Here is a 16,766-nt window from a genome sequence, read left to right on the forward strand (position 1 = left end):
TACAAGGTTAGTTGAACTAACATCGCACCTTAAAACTTAATTAGACAACAAAACATCTATTACGATATTGAATATGCTTGATCACATACTGTTTGAATAATGGAAATAAAGTTGAATACGTGTTACACAGCATTGGGGAAATCCCTACAATGTCTTTTAAAACAAATATTCCCACATTCAATGTTGATAACGGAAAAAAATGATGAACATCTTAACAGCGATTCCATAAATGCAATAACAGTCTTACAGCACTATTACTACGTGTTCATTTCCTTACAGTGATTCATGTTGAAACTGTCATTAAACAATGCATTACGTCCTATTGACAGAACGAAACAACGCAAAGGTAAGGGCATATAAAACTGATAACAAACATCAAGGAAATCAGCAGGTCATCAATGATGGCGACACATTTGACAATAATCCGTCCAGTGGAAGCACTGATGTTTTGGATGCATTTAAACTTTGGAATGGACAAGATTTTTCGGGATATGCTGAACACAAATCTATACATCACAATTCGAAGAATTATTCTCATATTTCTGGAAAGGACATTAGAAATGATTCTCACAAAGATTCGTCAGTTTTGGATGTTGACAGTTTGAAATCAGTAGAGATTTCTCAATCAGTAACGGCCGTTGATTACGGGAAAGGGAACAGAGTAACGGACACTCATACACGGACTTCACAATCAAAATATGACATTATTATCCCATCAAAATCACTGATCATTAGTTCCGTTAACCAGGATAATAACTTTGGCTTCAAGTCTGTAACGTCAGTTCTTCCAGATCCATCCCCTAGTGTCACTGTCTCGAAGGATACATTATTTTCATCCGGGGATTCATATCATTTGAATCTTAAGTCATCACTCTCACATTTTGTGTCACTGAAACCTTCAACTTCTCCTGGAAATACCCAGCCACTGCCGCCGCCACCAGCATTCAAAGATACTTCAATGCCATCACTACGTATTGAACGAGTTCATACATTTGACATTCATATTTTACCATCGCAACTAATAACTGGACGACCAATCGACAGCACTTTGGAGCAAATAGACGGTGGTCCAATAAACAACATACATGGTCGTGTTGTGAACAACCAAGACAATGACAGAGACAGCGCTTGGTCAGAAGCGCATCATCAGAATCGCGATGAAACCAATACTAATTATAATGATGTTTCAAAGCACTTAAACGACAATGCAACTGACAGATATAACAATAACAGTACAACTACGAGAAATAAAGAGGGACGGGATTCAGATGGAGCTACGAATATTTCGGGTAAATTTGAGGTCTCTCATGATGACAGTAAAATAAATGATACTGACACTGAACACTTTAATTCGAATCCAGATCGATTAATAAATACTTCCTCTTCAGATAGGCAGGCAAGTGGATTTGTAATTTCAAATAAAAGAGCAGGTGGTTCCAACGCTAGTCATTCAAATGTGCTAGATAGCGTGTCACATCCAAACGGTTTAGAAGGTAGTTTAAATATTTCACATGAAGTAACAGGCGATTCTAACAGTTCATATGGACTAGCAAATAGTTTCAAACATTCAAATGTAGGTGGTAGCTCTAACCATTCAGATGGTTCGTATGGATTAACAGATATTCCAGAGCAAAGAAACAGTTCAGATGGTCAAGAACGTACTTCCAAACACTCAGCAAAACTAGCTGGTAAATCTAACCATCCAGATGTTTCAGATAGTCGCGTAAGTGGTTTGAGCAGCTCGGACAGACGTGAAGGTAGTTCTAAACATGTTGGTGGATCATCGGCAGATTCCAGCAATTTAAGTCGATCAAATGGATTTACACTAAACGCTAAGAATTCAGATGCTGCAAATAGAATATCTGATAGTACTTACCATCCAAATAGTTTAGATGGACAAGCACATACTTCCAATCACGCAGACGGAATAACGGGTAATTCTAACCATTTAGATGAACCGGCTGTAAAATCAAATCCAGATATTTCAGATGGAAAAGATGGTAGTTTTAACCATACTGATGGACTAGCTGGTAGATCGTCTTATTTACACGGACCTGTTGGTAATTCCGACTATTCAAGTGGTCTAGGTGGCAGACTTCATCATTCAAATGGTTCTGGAGAACAAGATATCAGTTCTAAACATATAGATGGCTTAACTGGTAGGTCTTATCACTCAGCTGGTCTAGGCGGTAGTACTGACCACCCATATGGTTCTGATGCAATATCAGGAAGCTCAGACAAATCAGCTGGACAAACTGGTAGTTCCAAGCTTTCAGATGAACTTGCAAGTAGTTCTTATCTCTCTGATGAGCTAAATGTCAAATCTAGCAATTCCGATAGACAAAATATTAGTGTTATCAATCCCAACCGGACAGATGGTAGTTCTGTCCATCCAGATAATCCAGACGGACAAGGAAATATTGCTAACAAATCAGATGGACAAGTTGGTAATCTCAAACATTCACATAGACTATCGGGATTTTCCAACTCGGATGGCTCTGAAGGACTAGCTAGCCAAACTAAACATCTGGATGGTGCAGATAGACTACCTGGCAGCATAAACAAAACAGATGGTTTAGATATAATGGCTAGAAGAACTAAAACTCAAGATGGTTCAGATGGAATAGAAGGTAGTTTTAACCACTCTGATGGACAAGCTGGTATTTTTGACAAATCCAATGGGCTGGAAAGTACTTCAAATGGTGCAAATAAACAAACAGACAGTTTTAAACATTCTGCATTACTTGCAGGAGGTTATAAACAACCAGATGGACCAGCGAGTAGTTCTTACCATTCTGATAGACCAAGTCATTTTGGTCATTTAAACGATTCTGATGGGCTAGCAAGTAGTTATAACCACTCCGATAGACTAGCTGGTAGTTCTTCAAATGCAGATATACTTACAAGAAGTTCTACGTATCTTGATAGTTCAAACAGACCACCAGATGACCCTTCTCATGCTGATGGTTCAGCTGGTCTAGGAGGCAGTTCCAACACTCCGGACGCTATAAATAGGACAGCAGGTCGTTCTGAGCATCATTCAGATGGTTTGAATGTACGAACAAGTGGTGTAAACAATTTCGATAAATCAAATCATTCAGGTGAACTAGCTGGTACAGATCACTCTCCAGCAATCTCGGAAATAACAGGTAGCACAAACTATTCAAATGGTTTAAGTGGCGGAGGGGATAGTTCTAATCATTCAGATGTACTAGAAGGTAGTTATAAACTTTCAGGTGATTTTGATGGGCAATATGGTAAGCCAAATTATTCAGATAGATTAAAAGGACGTGGTAGTAGTTTTACTCATTCAGATGGTATAACTAATAGTTATAATCATTCAAAGGCAACCAGGGCAGGAGTGGGTAGTTTGAATCATTCAGATGTACAAGAGGGTGGACATAAAGCTTTAAAAGATTCAGATTGGCTACCTAGTGACTCCAATTATTCCGATGGATCAAATGGTCGTGTGAGTAGTTTTAATCTTTTAGACGGACAAGCAGATGGTTATAAAATTTCAGAGGACTCAAAGGGAGTTGCCGGTAGCTCAAACAATTCGCGTGTCTCAGATGAACATGCAAGTAGTTCCGATCATAAAATTGGTTTAGATCGGCTAGCGGATAGTTTCAATGATTCAAACGGACAAGCAGTCACATCTGAATACCTAGATCGTTCCAATGAACATGGAAGTAATTCCACGCATTCTGGTGATTTAGATATACAAGCAAACAGTTCTACTTTCCCAGGTGGCTCAGGTGGACCAACAGGTAGTTTCAGCAACCCGATTGATTCAGACGGACTTACTGGTAGTTCCGACAAAATAAATGGTTCAATTGGATTTGCAAGTAATTTAAATCTCCCAGATAACTCAGATAGAAGAGCTGATAGTTCCAAGCATTTAGCTGGCGATTCAGTTAATTTAGATGGACTAGTTAATAATTTCAAATATTCTGATGCTCAAGCTGGAAGTTCTCCCTATAGAGATGGAGGTACAGGAAAAGCTGCACATTCTGATGGTTCAGAAAGTCCGAAGCATTCCGATTTGTTAACAACCAGTTCTAAGCTGCCTGATAGTTCAAATAGATCAGATGGTACATTAATTCAATTAGGTAGTTCTGATGGACGAGCAGGTAGTTCTGTACCTCGACATGGATTAACAGGAATCGCTATGCCGTCTGATGACTCATATGGACACGCTGGTAAATCAAACCTCTCCGTTTACTCGCATGGACCAAAGGATAGTATAACACTACCAGATGGAGTAGGCTCTACTAATGCTGATAGTACAGATAGACAAGAAATAAGTTCTAAGAATCAAGATGGTGAAGCAGCTAGTTCAAACCATCCAGATATTTCAGATGGACTTGCAGCTCGTTCTAATTATTCTTACGGTTTAGATGGACAAGCAGTTAGTTCTAATCATTCAGATAACCCAAAACGACTAATAAATAGTTCGGAACAATCAGATGGTATAGCAGATAGCTTTATACATACAGACGGTAACAACGAAACTGATGGAATCATCCATGGAAATAGTAGGAGGAAACCTATTCCGCGGGCGTCTGAACATGGGCCCGCTGATGCTGTTGATCCTTTTCTGAACAGCTCAATTAATGACATTTTTAACAGCACAATTGCTGGCAATGACACACAACAAAACATCATGCAAAATAGTGGTAACAGAGTGGAAACAAATGCAAATGAAACCAGCAAAGATGCTGTAATAGACGTGTCAAATAATAATAGTTCACCGTTTTCTGATGGTGAATTCAGAAATAGTTCCAAGCAGTTAAATATAACTGAAAACGACAAACGTCGGGATGGCAAAGACGGCCACAACTATAATCCAGATGGTAGCAGACATGGCACTCTAGTCGATGGTTTTGAACAAGCATTTAATGGAAATGTGTTAGCCAATGTTCAGAGAAACAAAAATGGGAGTTTACATCAGCAACTTGCAGCAAATTACATCGAAAGAATGTCCAATGTATCAACGGATACTCCTCCAGAGATTTTTTATGATAAAGGGAAGAATAAAGAAAATGATGAAACTTCGTTGCTAAACGACTCTTTGACCACAATGACAACCACCAGTGGATTGGATGATGACAGTTTTCTTACAAAAGGTGGTTATTTGAAAAATGTTGGAGATGACATCGGAAGAGATGAGAGTAAAATTGATCCTGGTGGGAATATTAAGGGTGATGTGACGAATGTAACTGAAAATGATTATAACGTTCATAACGGTACAAATCAACAAAAGACAGATAATGTAAAACGTTTAGAACTTCATAAGAAAAATTATGATTTTCAAGTGGGTGGTGATAGTGCAATAAATATAAGAAATGCCACAAATTCGACTGATCAAACATTCAGTGAAACCAGCGATGAACTTGGTAAAATAACAAAATATTCAAATGGAACAATCAGATACAATGGTTCAACTGCCGGGGAATTCGATATAAATGATGTTCAAACGTCATCTGCTGAATACACAGGGGACCGAAAATCAATCGCGGAGAAAACATTTCACAACACCAACATAACGTTAGGTATTAGTGAGAATGAACAATCTAATACATATAATGGGTCAAATGGTGGTTCTGACGCTGCAAAGTATAACCAGACAGCTGATGCAACTAACACTGAAAATAGACACGAAAGCACTACACAATTATCACACATAAACCATGGTTTTGGTACCAAAGAAACAAGGAGTGAATTGAATGGGTCAGGAAAGACGTCTGATAATGTAAATGAAAGCCTGCTTAATAACGGAACTATCTTTGGAAACAATAATAGCACATCAAGTGATGATATGAACAGTAATCAACAAAAAACAAATGAAACTACAAGCAGCGTGGCCTCAAACGATAAACATGCTGGGAAAGGAGGAACAGGCTACTCAGGAAATCAGAACAACACATTTGCTCATAAAAAAGGTCTAGGAAAAGAAGGCGTCAATGTCAACATCACAATAAATGAATCTGACAGACACAGTAGTATTGGCCCAGGTGCAAATGACAAAATGAATGATACATCTATATTAGATAATAAAACAAATAATAAGAAATTTGGAAATGACAGCGATATGGTAACTGGTAATGTATATTCATTAGATGGTGTCAGTGGAGCCAACTCTGATACTAAAATATCAGGCAATGCTGATGTTAGTGAAAGTTACAATGCTGGTGATAATCGTAAAGATCAAACGATAAACAGTGGAATGTTTAATGAAGATACAAGAAATACATCCTCAGATGGAATGTCTACGAAATTAAATGATGAAATTTACAAAAATGTGGAAATGCCTAAATCAATAGGCAGTAATGAAACAAATATTGAAACATCCGGGGACAAGAGAAAAGATAATCTAAAGGACGACAGTAATACGCTAACCGACAGCACATCAGTGTCAAAAAAAGTGTTTACTGCAAGTGATGTTATGCATGGAACTGATAGAACTAAGAGTGGTGGACTGGGTTCGTCTAATACATCAAGCTCACCATCAGAAAACGAAACGAATAACAAGCAACCTCCTTATGACTCTACTTCAAAGAATAGCTATGGAAGGACCGATGCCACTGTAAACGGACTTAGAAATGTTAGCACGGGAATGAGACCCGCTAGTCTAAATGAGTTTGGGCTCCATAACACTGACGCTTTACATTATAATGGCTCATCAACAAGAGGGCAAACAACATCAGACAGTGAGCAGTTCCGTCAAGATCAGAAATTAGGTACGGATAGGAAACAAAACAGAACAATGACTGGACAAGATGTTTCAAATCCTAACAGAACTAATAGCATAACTAGCGATAGTACCATTCTAGAAACTAATTTGCAAAATGGTGATTTTCAAGGAGCTGGTGATAGAGCAAGCAATTCCAGAAATGACACACAATTTTCCGATCAATCATTTAGTGTAATCAGCGAAGAACTTGGTAAAAAAACAAAATATCCAAATGGAACAGTAGGATACAATGGTTCAACTACCGGAGAACTCGATATAAACGGTGGTCTAACGTCATCTGCTGGATACACAGGGGACCCTAAATCAAACGCGGACAAAACATTCCACAACACCAACATAACGTTAGGTACTAGTGAGTATGAACAATCTAATACATATAATGGGTCAAATGGTGGTTCTGACGCTGCAAAGTATAACCAGACAGCTGATGCAACTAACACTGAAAATAGACACGAAAGCACTACACAATTATCACACATAAACCATGGTTTTGGTACCAAAGAAACAAGGAGTGAATTGAATGGGTCAGGAAAGACGTCTGATAATGTAAATGAAAGCCTGCTTAATAACGGAACTACCTTTCGAAATAATGATAACACATCAAGTGATGATATGAACAGAAATCAACAAAAAACAAATGAAACTAAAAGCAGAGTGGCCTCAAACGATAAACTTGCTGGGAAAGGAGGGACAGGCTACTCAGGAAATCAGAACAACACATTTGCTCATAAAAAAGGTCTAGGAAAAGAAGGCGTCAATGTCAACATCACAATAAATGAATCTGACAGACACAGTAGTATTGGCCCAGGTGCAAATGACAAAATGAACGATACATCTATATTAGATGATAAAACAAATAATAAGAAATTTGGAAATGACAGCGATATGGTAACTGGTAATGTATATTCATTAGATGGTGTCAGTGGAGCCAACACTGATACTAAAATATCAGGCAATGCTGATGTTAGTGAACGTTACAATGCTGGTGGTAATCGTAAAGACCAAACGATAAACAGTGGTATGTTTAATGAAGATACAAGAAATACATCCTCAGGTGGAATGTCAACGAAATTAGATGACGAACCTCATCAAAATGTGGAAATGCCTAAATCAATACGCAGTAATGAAACAAATATTGAAATATCCAGGGACAACAGAAAAGGTCTTCTGACGGACGACAGTAATACGCTAACCGACAGAACATCAGTGTCAAAAAAAGAGTTCACTTCAAGCGATGTTATGCATGGAACTGATAGAACTAAGAGTGGTGGACTGGGTTCGTCCGATACATCGAGCCCACAATCAGAAAACGAAACGAATAACAAGCAACCTCCTTATGACTCTACTTCAAAGAATAGCTATGGAAGGACCGATGACACTGTAAACGGACTAAGAAATGTTAGCACGGGAATGAGAAACGCTAGTCTAAATGAGTTTGGGCTACACAACACTGATGCTTTACATTATAATGACTCATCAACAAGGAAGCAAACAACATCAGACAATGAGCAGTTCCGTCAGGATAAGAGATTAGTTACGGGTCGGAAACAAAACAGACCAATGACTAGACAAAATGGTTCAGATTCTAATACTAACAAAACTCGTGACAGTACAATTGCATCTTTTGCTGCTGAAAATGAAAACGCAGGAAACGGGTCAGATAGAACATACAACAAAAATGCATTGAATCCTGAACAAACTGACAAAACTGATAAACTAAACCAAGTTGAACAATACAAATCAACTGATGAGTCTGGTAGATCAGGTTTGCAGGAAACAGTGAGTACGTCTACAGAATCAACTAACGAAATAACCAGTGCCGAGGAGGAGAACAAGTATACAGAAAATACACAAAACGACACTAGCTTTTCATTAACAGACACTGACAGATTTGTTGGCGGACGTGAAAACATGACAAATGTAAGAAGTGGCGACGGCTTTGGACGCACTGCTGATGATAATTCGCGGGGAAATGCTGCTTTTGATAAGGCGAGTGGTAAAGACAAGAAAACCTTAAGAAACAAAAAAGAGCAGTTCAATAATTTAATTACTGATCAGACGAGTGTTTCTAAGACGAACATTACAAAAACATTAGAATCTCAAAGAGTTGATGGTCGACCAGGCAATATAGGGAATGATACTAATTCTACCAATCAAAAACAAGGTGATGATGGTAACACTGGTAACCGCGCATTTTACCCAAATGGAAGTTTGGAACACAATTCCACCACTACCGGGCGGTTCGATACAAAGGGTAACCATGGAAACGAAAATATCGGTGGCGCATTGGAGCAGGTATTTGCTAACAGCACTGATTTGAAAATGGATTCGAACACAGACTATACAGGAGGACTCGATTCAAATACAAACGATGGATTTATCAAAAGTGGTACTGGTGGACCCGACAATGCAACTGATGGTTCAGATTCGAATGGTAAAAACATCGGTGTCATCGATAACACATTGGGTAACAATGAACAATATCAGAATGGGACGGTTCGGTACAATAATACCAGCATTATTGATGTGGTTCACGCAAACCATGACCAGAACAAAACTAAAGGACACAATGATTTCAGAAATAAAGAAAGCCCATTAAATAACCTAAACCTAACCTTTGATAATAGTGAGTATGCAGAATCATTTACACAATCATTAATTAATCCTAATGCTTCAACTGGTGGTAGTACAGTTAGGGACAATAACATGACAGCTGACGTCACTAACATCAAACATAATGATGAAAACATTATAGCTTCATCAGTTTCTAGTAATGGACTCAATGATAACCAGATTTTTTCAGAAAGTAGTTCCATTGATTCAAAGAGTAACCTTACAAAAAACGCGACTGGTTACACAGAAATGATGAATATAATAGTTGGGAGTAAGGGTGAATTTGAGACTGATCGAAAAGCGGTAGGTTCAGATGACAAACTGCCTACTAAATGGTCATCATTATCAGATATTGAATTGAATAGTAACAAAAATTGGAATGACACTAATTTGAGAAAAGTTGATGGCAATACCGTCAATGATATAAATAAATTAAGCAACGGCTCCAAGGGAGTAGATAGTGGTCAATTAAGCGAGGTCCGACTTGATAATAATAGTACAAAAAGACAATTTAAACCATCCATGGGCAATGTCCTGTCAATAGGAGTTACACAAATAGATGAAGTTCGTATCCCTAACGGAACAACACCAACTAAATCAGATTCTAACAACTCAAAGTTTGGAGGAATCGACAGTGAAAAAGTATTATCGCTTAACCAATCTGATACTGGGTATGTAACTGATAGTAATGTTTCTCAGAAAGATAATTCCGGTTTGCAAGGAATGTTTAATTCGATCGAAGATGCATACGAAATAAAGGACGTCGGAAGAAAGAAGAAGAAAGAAGAAGAGAGTATGTTGTTCAAAGCGACAAATGATACCTCGGTTAACACTGGCGAATATGCTGACGTAATGCTGCCTAGAATTGATAATAGGTCAAACGCTGCACGTGACATCGGCCTTATTAACACTGGTTTTCCTTCTGGTGAAAATGCATATGGTGATATGGAAAGAGATATAGAAAAAGAACATATCAGTAATGTTATAGATCATATACAAACTAACGATACTGAGCTGATCATGAATTCGAACAAAGACCATGAATATGGATCGGACACAAATGGAAACAAAAGATATATGTATAAGGTAAGTGGAGGACCTGACATTACGACTGACCCTTCACATTCGATAGGTCATCATATTGCTGTTACAACGACAATTGGCAATAATGAACCATATCAGAATGGTACAGTTCGATACAATGGTAGCGTAAACATGGGTGTGTTTCATACAAAAGATGATCAAGACCAATCTTATGTACGTAATGATTTCAGAAATAAAGACAGCTCTTTTCAAATCCTAAATTTAACGTCTGATAAAAGTGAGTATGACCATTTATATACGCGTAATGCTTCAAGAGGTGAAAGTGATGCATGGAACGGTAGCATGACAGCAGACGTCAATAAAACAATAGATGGTTATGAAAATAATAGAGATTCATCACATGCAAAAAAAGACAACAAACATTTAAAACAGATTATTTCAGATAGTAGTTCAAATGATTTGCAAAACATACCCAACGAAAAAGCAACTGCCATTATGACCAAGGGCAAATACATGTTTGGAACTAAGAGTAAGTTGAAATTCAAACAATCCGGTGTCGACTCGTCCAGTAAAGAAAATGGTTCAGACACCGATGCAAAAGATGCAAGTAGTTCTAAATATTGGAAAGGAAAAAACACTGGCGGATTCCTTGCTGAACATGACACAACAGAAGACATACTCTTCAGTAAATATGAATTGAGCAATGGAAATGGCTCTCTACCAGAAAACATCAACCCATCAACTGATGACCAAAAAGGGTCATTGGAAACATATCAAGGACATTCGAACACAACTGGCGAAAACGACATGCCAAATAGCACACTTGATAGATTGGATGTGTATGGGTCGAAGAATAACACATCAAGTAATGTATCGATGATTTATCATAACAACGCGGATAACACCGGTTTAATATCCGATCTGAGTCATCAGCAAGGTGTACATGCTACTCCTTTAAGGAATGGTAAGGGAGACTCAGTGGATACTGTAAGTAGTGCTGACGATCACACTACAGGATTAGCGAGCGAAGATACCCAGATTGGAATCACCGGGGTTAATGCAGATAGGGATGCTAAAAGAGGTCATGCGAGGGGGAACGATCACCAAAACATCGAATACACGATGAACGATGTTGATAGTGTAAGCACAAAGTCTTCAACGAATAATTCGAATAGATTTAACGCAAGTGCAACTCATGGAGGTCTTCATGGAGCTGACGATGAACTAGTCAGTGTATTAATTGGCACAAAGGTAATCCAACAAATCCCCGGTAATGTCAGAGGCACATCTGATAAAAGTGAATTACATCCAAATGAACCGTTAAGATATGATGATACCAGTCATACAAATAAGAGCATAAAAGGATCTGCAGCCGTCATAAACAGTGCTATTTCTGACAACAGCAATACGGGACTAGCTAGCAATAATATCAACAATGACACATCTAATCAAACCGGAGTGACATCAATCACTACAAACAAAACAGACACATATGATCAAACCGGTGAGACATCAATCAATATTGATCAAACCGGAGTGACATCAATCAGTAAAAACAAAACAGAGTCATCGGATCAAACCGGAGTGACATCAGTCAATACAAACAAAACAGACACATCTGATCAAACCGGAGTGACATCAATAAATAAAAACAAAACAGACATATCTGATCAAACCGGAGTGACATCAATCAATACAAACAAAACAGAGTCATCGGATAAAACCGGAGTGACATCAGTCAATACAAACAAAACAGACACATCTGATCAAACCGGAGTGACATCATCTGATAAAACCGGTGTGACATTAATCAATACAAACAAAACAGAAACATTTGATCAAATCGGAATGACATCAGTCAATACAAACAAAGCAGACAAATCTGATCAAACCGGAGTGCCATCAGTCAATACAAACAAAACAGACACATCTGCTCAAACCGGAGTGCCATCAATCAATACAAACAAAACAGACACATCTGATCAAATCGGTATGACATCAGTCAATACAAACAAACTAGACACATCTCATCAAACCGTAATGCCATCAATCAATGAAAACAAAACAGGCACATCTGAACAAACCGGAGTGCAATCAATCAATACAAACAAAACAGACACATCTGAACAAACCGGAGTGTCATCAATCAATACAAACAAAACAGATACATCTGATCAAAACGGAGTGCCATCAATCAATGAAAACAAAACAGACACATCTGATCAAACAAGAGTGTCATCAATCAATGCAGATAAAACAAACACATCTGACCAAACCGGAGTGACATCAATCATTACAAACAAAACAGACAGAGCTGACCAAACCGGTGTGACATCAATCAATACAAACAAAACAGACACATCTTACCAAACCGGAGTGACATCAATCAATACAAACAAAAAGGATAGATCTGATCGAACCAGAGTGACATCATCTGATCAATTCGGTATGACATCAGTCAATACAAACAAAACAGACACATCTGATCAAACCGGCATGACATCAATCAATACAAACAAAACAGACACATCTGACCAAACCGGTGTGACATCAATCAATACAAACAAAACAGATACATCTGATCAAACCAAATTGACATCAATCAATACAAATAAAACGGAAAGATCTGATCGAACCAGAATGACACCATCTGATCAAACAGGTATGACATCAGTCTATACAAACAAAACAGAGTCATTTGATCAAACCGGAATGACATCAATCAGTAAAAACAAAACAGACACATCTGATCAAACCGGAGTGTCATCAATCAATGCAAACGAAACAGAGTCATTTGATCAAACCGGAGTGACATCAATCAATGCTGATAAAACAGACACATCTGAACAAACCGGAGTGGCATCAATCAATACAAACAAAACAGACACATCTGATCAAACCGGAGGGCCATCAATCAATGCAAACGAAACAGAGTCATTTGATCAAACCGGAATGACATCAATCAATGCTGATAAAACAGACACATCTGAACAAACCGGAGTGGCATCAATCAATACAAACAAAACAGACACATATGATCAAACCGGAGGGCCATCAGTCAATACAAACAAAACAGACACATATGTTAAAACCGGAGTGCCATCAATCATAGCAAACAAAACAGAGTCATCTGATCAAACCGCAGTGACATCAATCAATATTGATCAAACCGGAGTGCCATCAATCAAATCAAACAAAACAGACACATCTGATCAAACCAGAGTGCCATCAATCAATACAAACAAAACAGACACATCTGATCAAACCAGTGTGCCATCATTCAATGCAAACAAAACAGAGTCATCTGATCAAACCGCAGTGACATCAATCAATATTGATCAAACCAGAGTGCCATCAATCAATGCAAACAAAACAGACACATCTGAACAAACCGGAGTGGCATCAATCAATACAAACAAAACAGACAAATCTGATCAAACCGGAGTGCCAGCAATCAATGTAAACAAAACAGACACATCTGATCAAACCAGAGTGACATCAATCAATACAAACAAAACAGACAAATTTGTTAAAACCGGTATTATATCAATCAATACAAACAAAACAGACACATCTGATAAAACCGGAGTGCCATCAATCAATACAAACAAAACAGACACAAATGATCAAACCGGGGTGACATCAATCAGTAAAAACGAAACAGAGTCATCTGATCAAAACGAAGTGCCATCAATCAATACAAACAAAACAGACAGATCTGATCAAACCGGAGTGCCATCAGTCAATACAAACAACACAGAGTCATCTGATCAAACCAGAGGGACATCAATCAATACAAACAAAACAGACACATCTGATCAAACCGGAGTGACATCAATCAATAAAAACAAAACAGACAGATCTGATCAAACCGGAGTGTCATCAATCAATACAAACAAAACAGACACATTTGATCAAACGAGAGAGACATCAATCAATGCAAACAAAACAGAGTCATCTGATCAAACCGGAGTGACATCAATTTATACAAACAAAACAGAGTCATCTAATCAAACCGTAGTGCCATTAGTCAATACAAACAAAACAGACAAATCTGATCAAACCGGAGCTACATCAATCAATGCAAACAAAGAAGATGCATTTGATCAAATCGGTATTACATCAGTCAATACAAACAAAACTGGCACATCTGATCAAACCGGAGTGACATCAATCAATACAAACAAAACGGACAGATATGATCGAACTAGAGTGACATCATTTGATCAAACCGGCATGCCATCAGCCAATACAATCAAAACGGACACATCTGATAAAACCGGTGTGATGTCAAACAGTACTAACAAAACAGAGATATATGATCAAACCGGTGTGACATCAATCAATACAGACAAAACTGACACATCCGATCAAACTGGTATGACATCAAACAATACCAACAACACTGGCACATCTGAAAAAACAGTTGTGACACCAATAAACACAAGCGAGGACTATAAACCCGAGCATCAAAACAAACTACCGTATTATCAGCACGAAACAACTAATATTATTAATGAAACTTACAATATTAAAGGTTTCGGTAAAAGTATCAAATATAAATTAAATGAGCTAACTTCAGCAAGTAATGCTCCGGAAGTCACGACATATGTTAACAAAACTAAAATCACCAGTAACAAAAATGATTCAAAGCCATTAACTGTTAAGGAATCTGAGGTTGATAATGCTGTATCAACAACGGACACTTTTGTATCGAGAACAGCATTTAGACAAAACGACCAGCCAAAAGAACACGATGGTGTCAATGCGACAAGAACACGAAAACATGGATCAGAGCAATTGTCAAGTCTTCAGAATGTGTCTACAAATGATTCTGTTAATAGCATGGATGGACTAAAAAAAGATTATGAGAAATCTCAATCAGAGAACAGTAAGAAATATGATAGAACATACACACATGGTCAAGGTATACGTCTAGAAGGCATTAATGTGAATGTTCATGACGTAAACATATCCGATGCTTTGATACAGTCATTGGAACGTGGAAACAATTTACCAGGTATGCTTCCTACTATAACATTAGTTAAAGAAGTACCTACTACCACTCGTAAACCAGGTACAGGCACAGTAGATACTAAGCAAAACTTTGCGACAAGTGTCGTCGGAGAAAAAAGCTCAATAGATAAATTGTATAATAAAGAAAGTACAACAGGCAACTTGATAAAGACTGGAAGTGAGATACTTCTTGAAACTACACCAAGTATTATAATGGACACCACAGATAAATCCAGCAACCGAGGAACCACTGCAAATGTAATGGAATCCGCCACAAATTTGACTGATCCCAAAATGTCGACAACTGATAATTTCAATAATATATTTAGAGATGACAGGAAAACAATTTCAAAAGATAACTTCAAGGGACGCAAACCCTCAAGGAATGTAACATCTGATAATTTATTTGGACATAATGAGGTTTCAAATACTCAATGGAATAGTGATACAAGAGATGGATCTGGAAGCTTGCATACATCTATAGAAAACAAAACAGAAAATGAAAATATGATTTATGATGACAGTGTTGATGGTTTTGGTATGAATTTAACGCGAGCAGATGCGGAACAAAATGAGACTCAAAATCAACTTTTCGATTTACGAAATGTTCATTTTAAATCCTCGAGTGATCGTTTTGTACTTACAAACCAACCAGTGGAATCAAATGATATACCTTACGATGGTCAGAATATTTCACTCACTTCGGTTGCAACACATTTAAAGGATAACAGCTATCAATCCACACATATTACAATTGGAACACATCCTAAAGTCGGCGGGCATTCGTTTGGAGCTGATATTGGACCTGATTATGTTTTCAACTCAACCAACATAGACTTGAATGTATTGGACAATAATGGTACTAGTACAATAAACACAAGGTTCAGAAATGCCGTAAAAGTAGAAAATGATACTGAAGAAGACATTACGATGAACAGAGCGATGTTAAGTGGTTTTGACTTGAACAAACAGTTAAACGATACCATGGAAGTATTATTGGGAACTACTCTGACCTCACCTGAAGTGCAGACCATGGGCCAGAACGAACATATCAATATTAGTTCTGATACTCTTGATGCTGGCAATGTCACAGTCGAAAGCATTGTTAACCGCACTGAACCTTGGAACTATATAAACAATGGAACTAATGACGTAAATATAACGGCTTCCCTTGATGGAAATGGTACTGACAAGGAGAAGTTTACGTTAAATGACGTAAATGTAGATGTTATCATAACTACTGACATACCTACACTTTCCCCGGAGCAGTTGGCGGACCCGAATATTACGGCTTCTTCATATAGTACAACTACCGATCCAATTTCGAACTTCAGTAGTA

At 37.8% G+C, this 16,766-nt stretch overlaps 1 protein-coding gene across 2 annotated transcripts in view; it reads left to right on the plus strand.

Moving 5' to 3' along the window:
• The window catches only part of LOC110443254, a 92,962-nt gene that overhangs the window by 21,273 nt on the left and 54,923 nt on the right, over positions 1 to 16,766 (plus strand). The window contains exon 7 of one of the 2 annotated variants that reach the window (XM_021487767.1): positions 330 to 16,763. The exons of the other annotated variant lie outside the window; for it this stretch is intronic. Coding sequence (XP_021343442.1) covers positions 330 to 16,763 — 16,434 coding nt within the window. The remainder of the gene's footprint in view (positions 1 to 329; positions 16,764 to 16,766) is intronic. 2 annotated transcript variants of the gene reach the window in all.

This window comes from Mizuhopecten yessoensis, unplaced genomic scaffold (genome assembly GCF_002113885.1).
Source record: "Mizuhopecten yessoensis strain PY_sf001 unplaced genomic scaffold, ASM211388v2 scaffold29, whole genome shotgun sequence".
Classification (NCBI taxonomy): domain Eukaryota; kingdom Metazoa; phylum Mollusca; class Bivalvia; order Pectinida; family Pectinidae; genus Mizuhopecten; species Mizuhopecten yessoensis.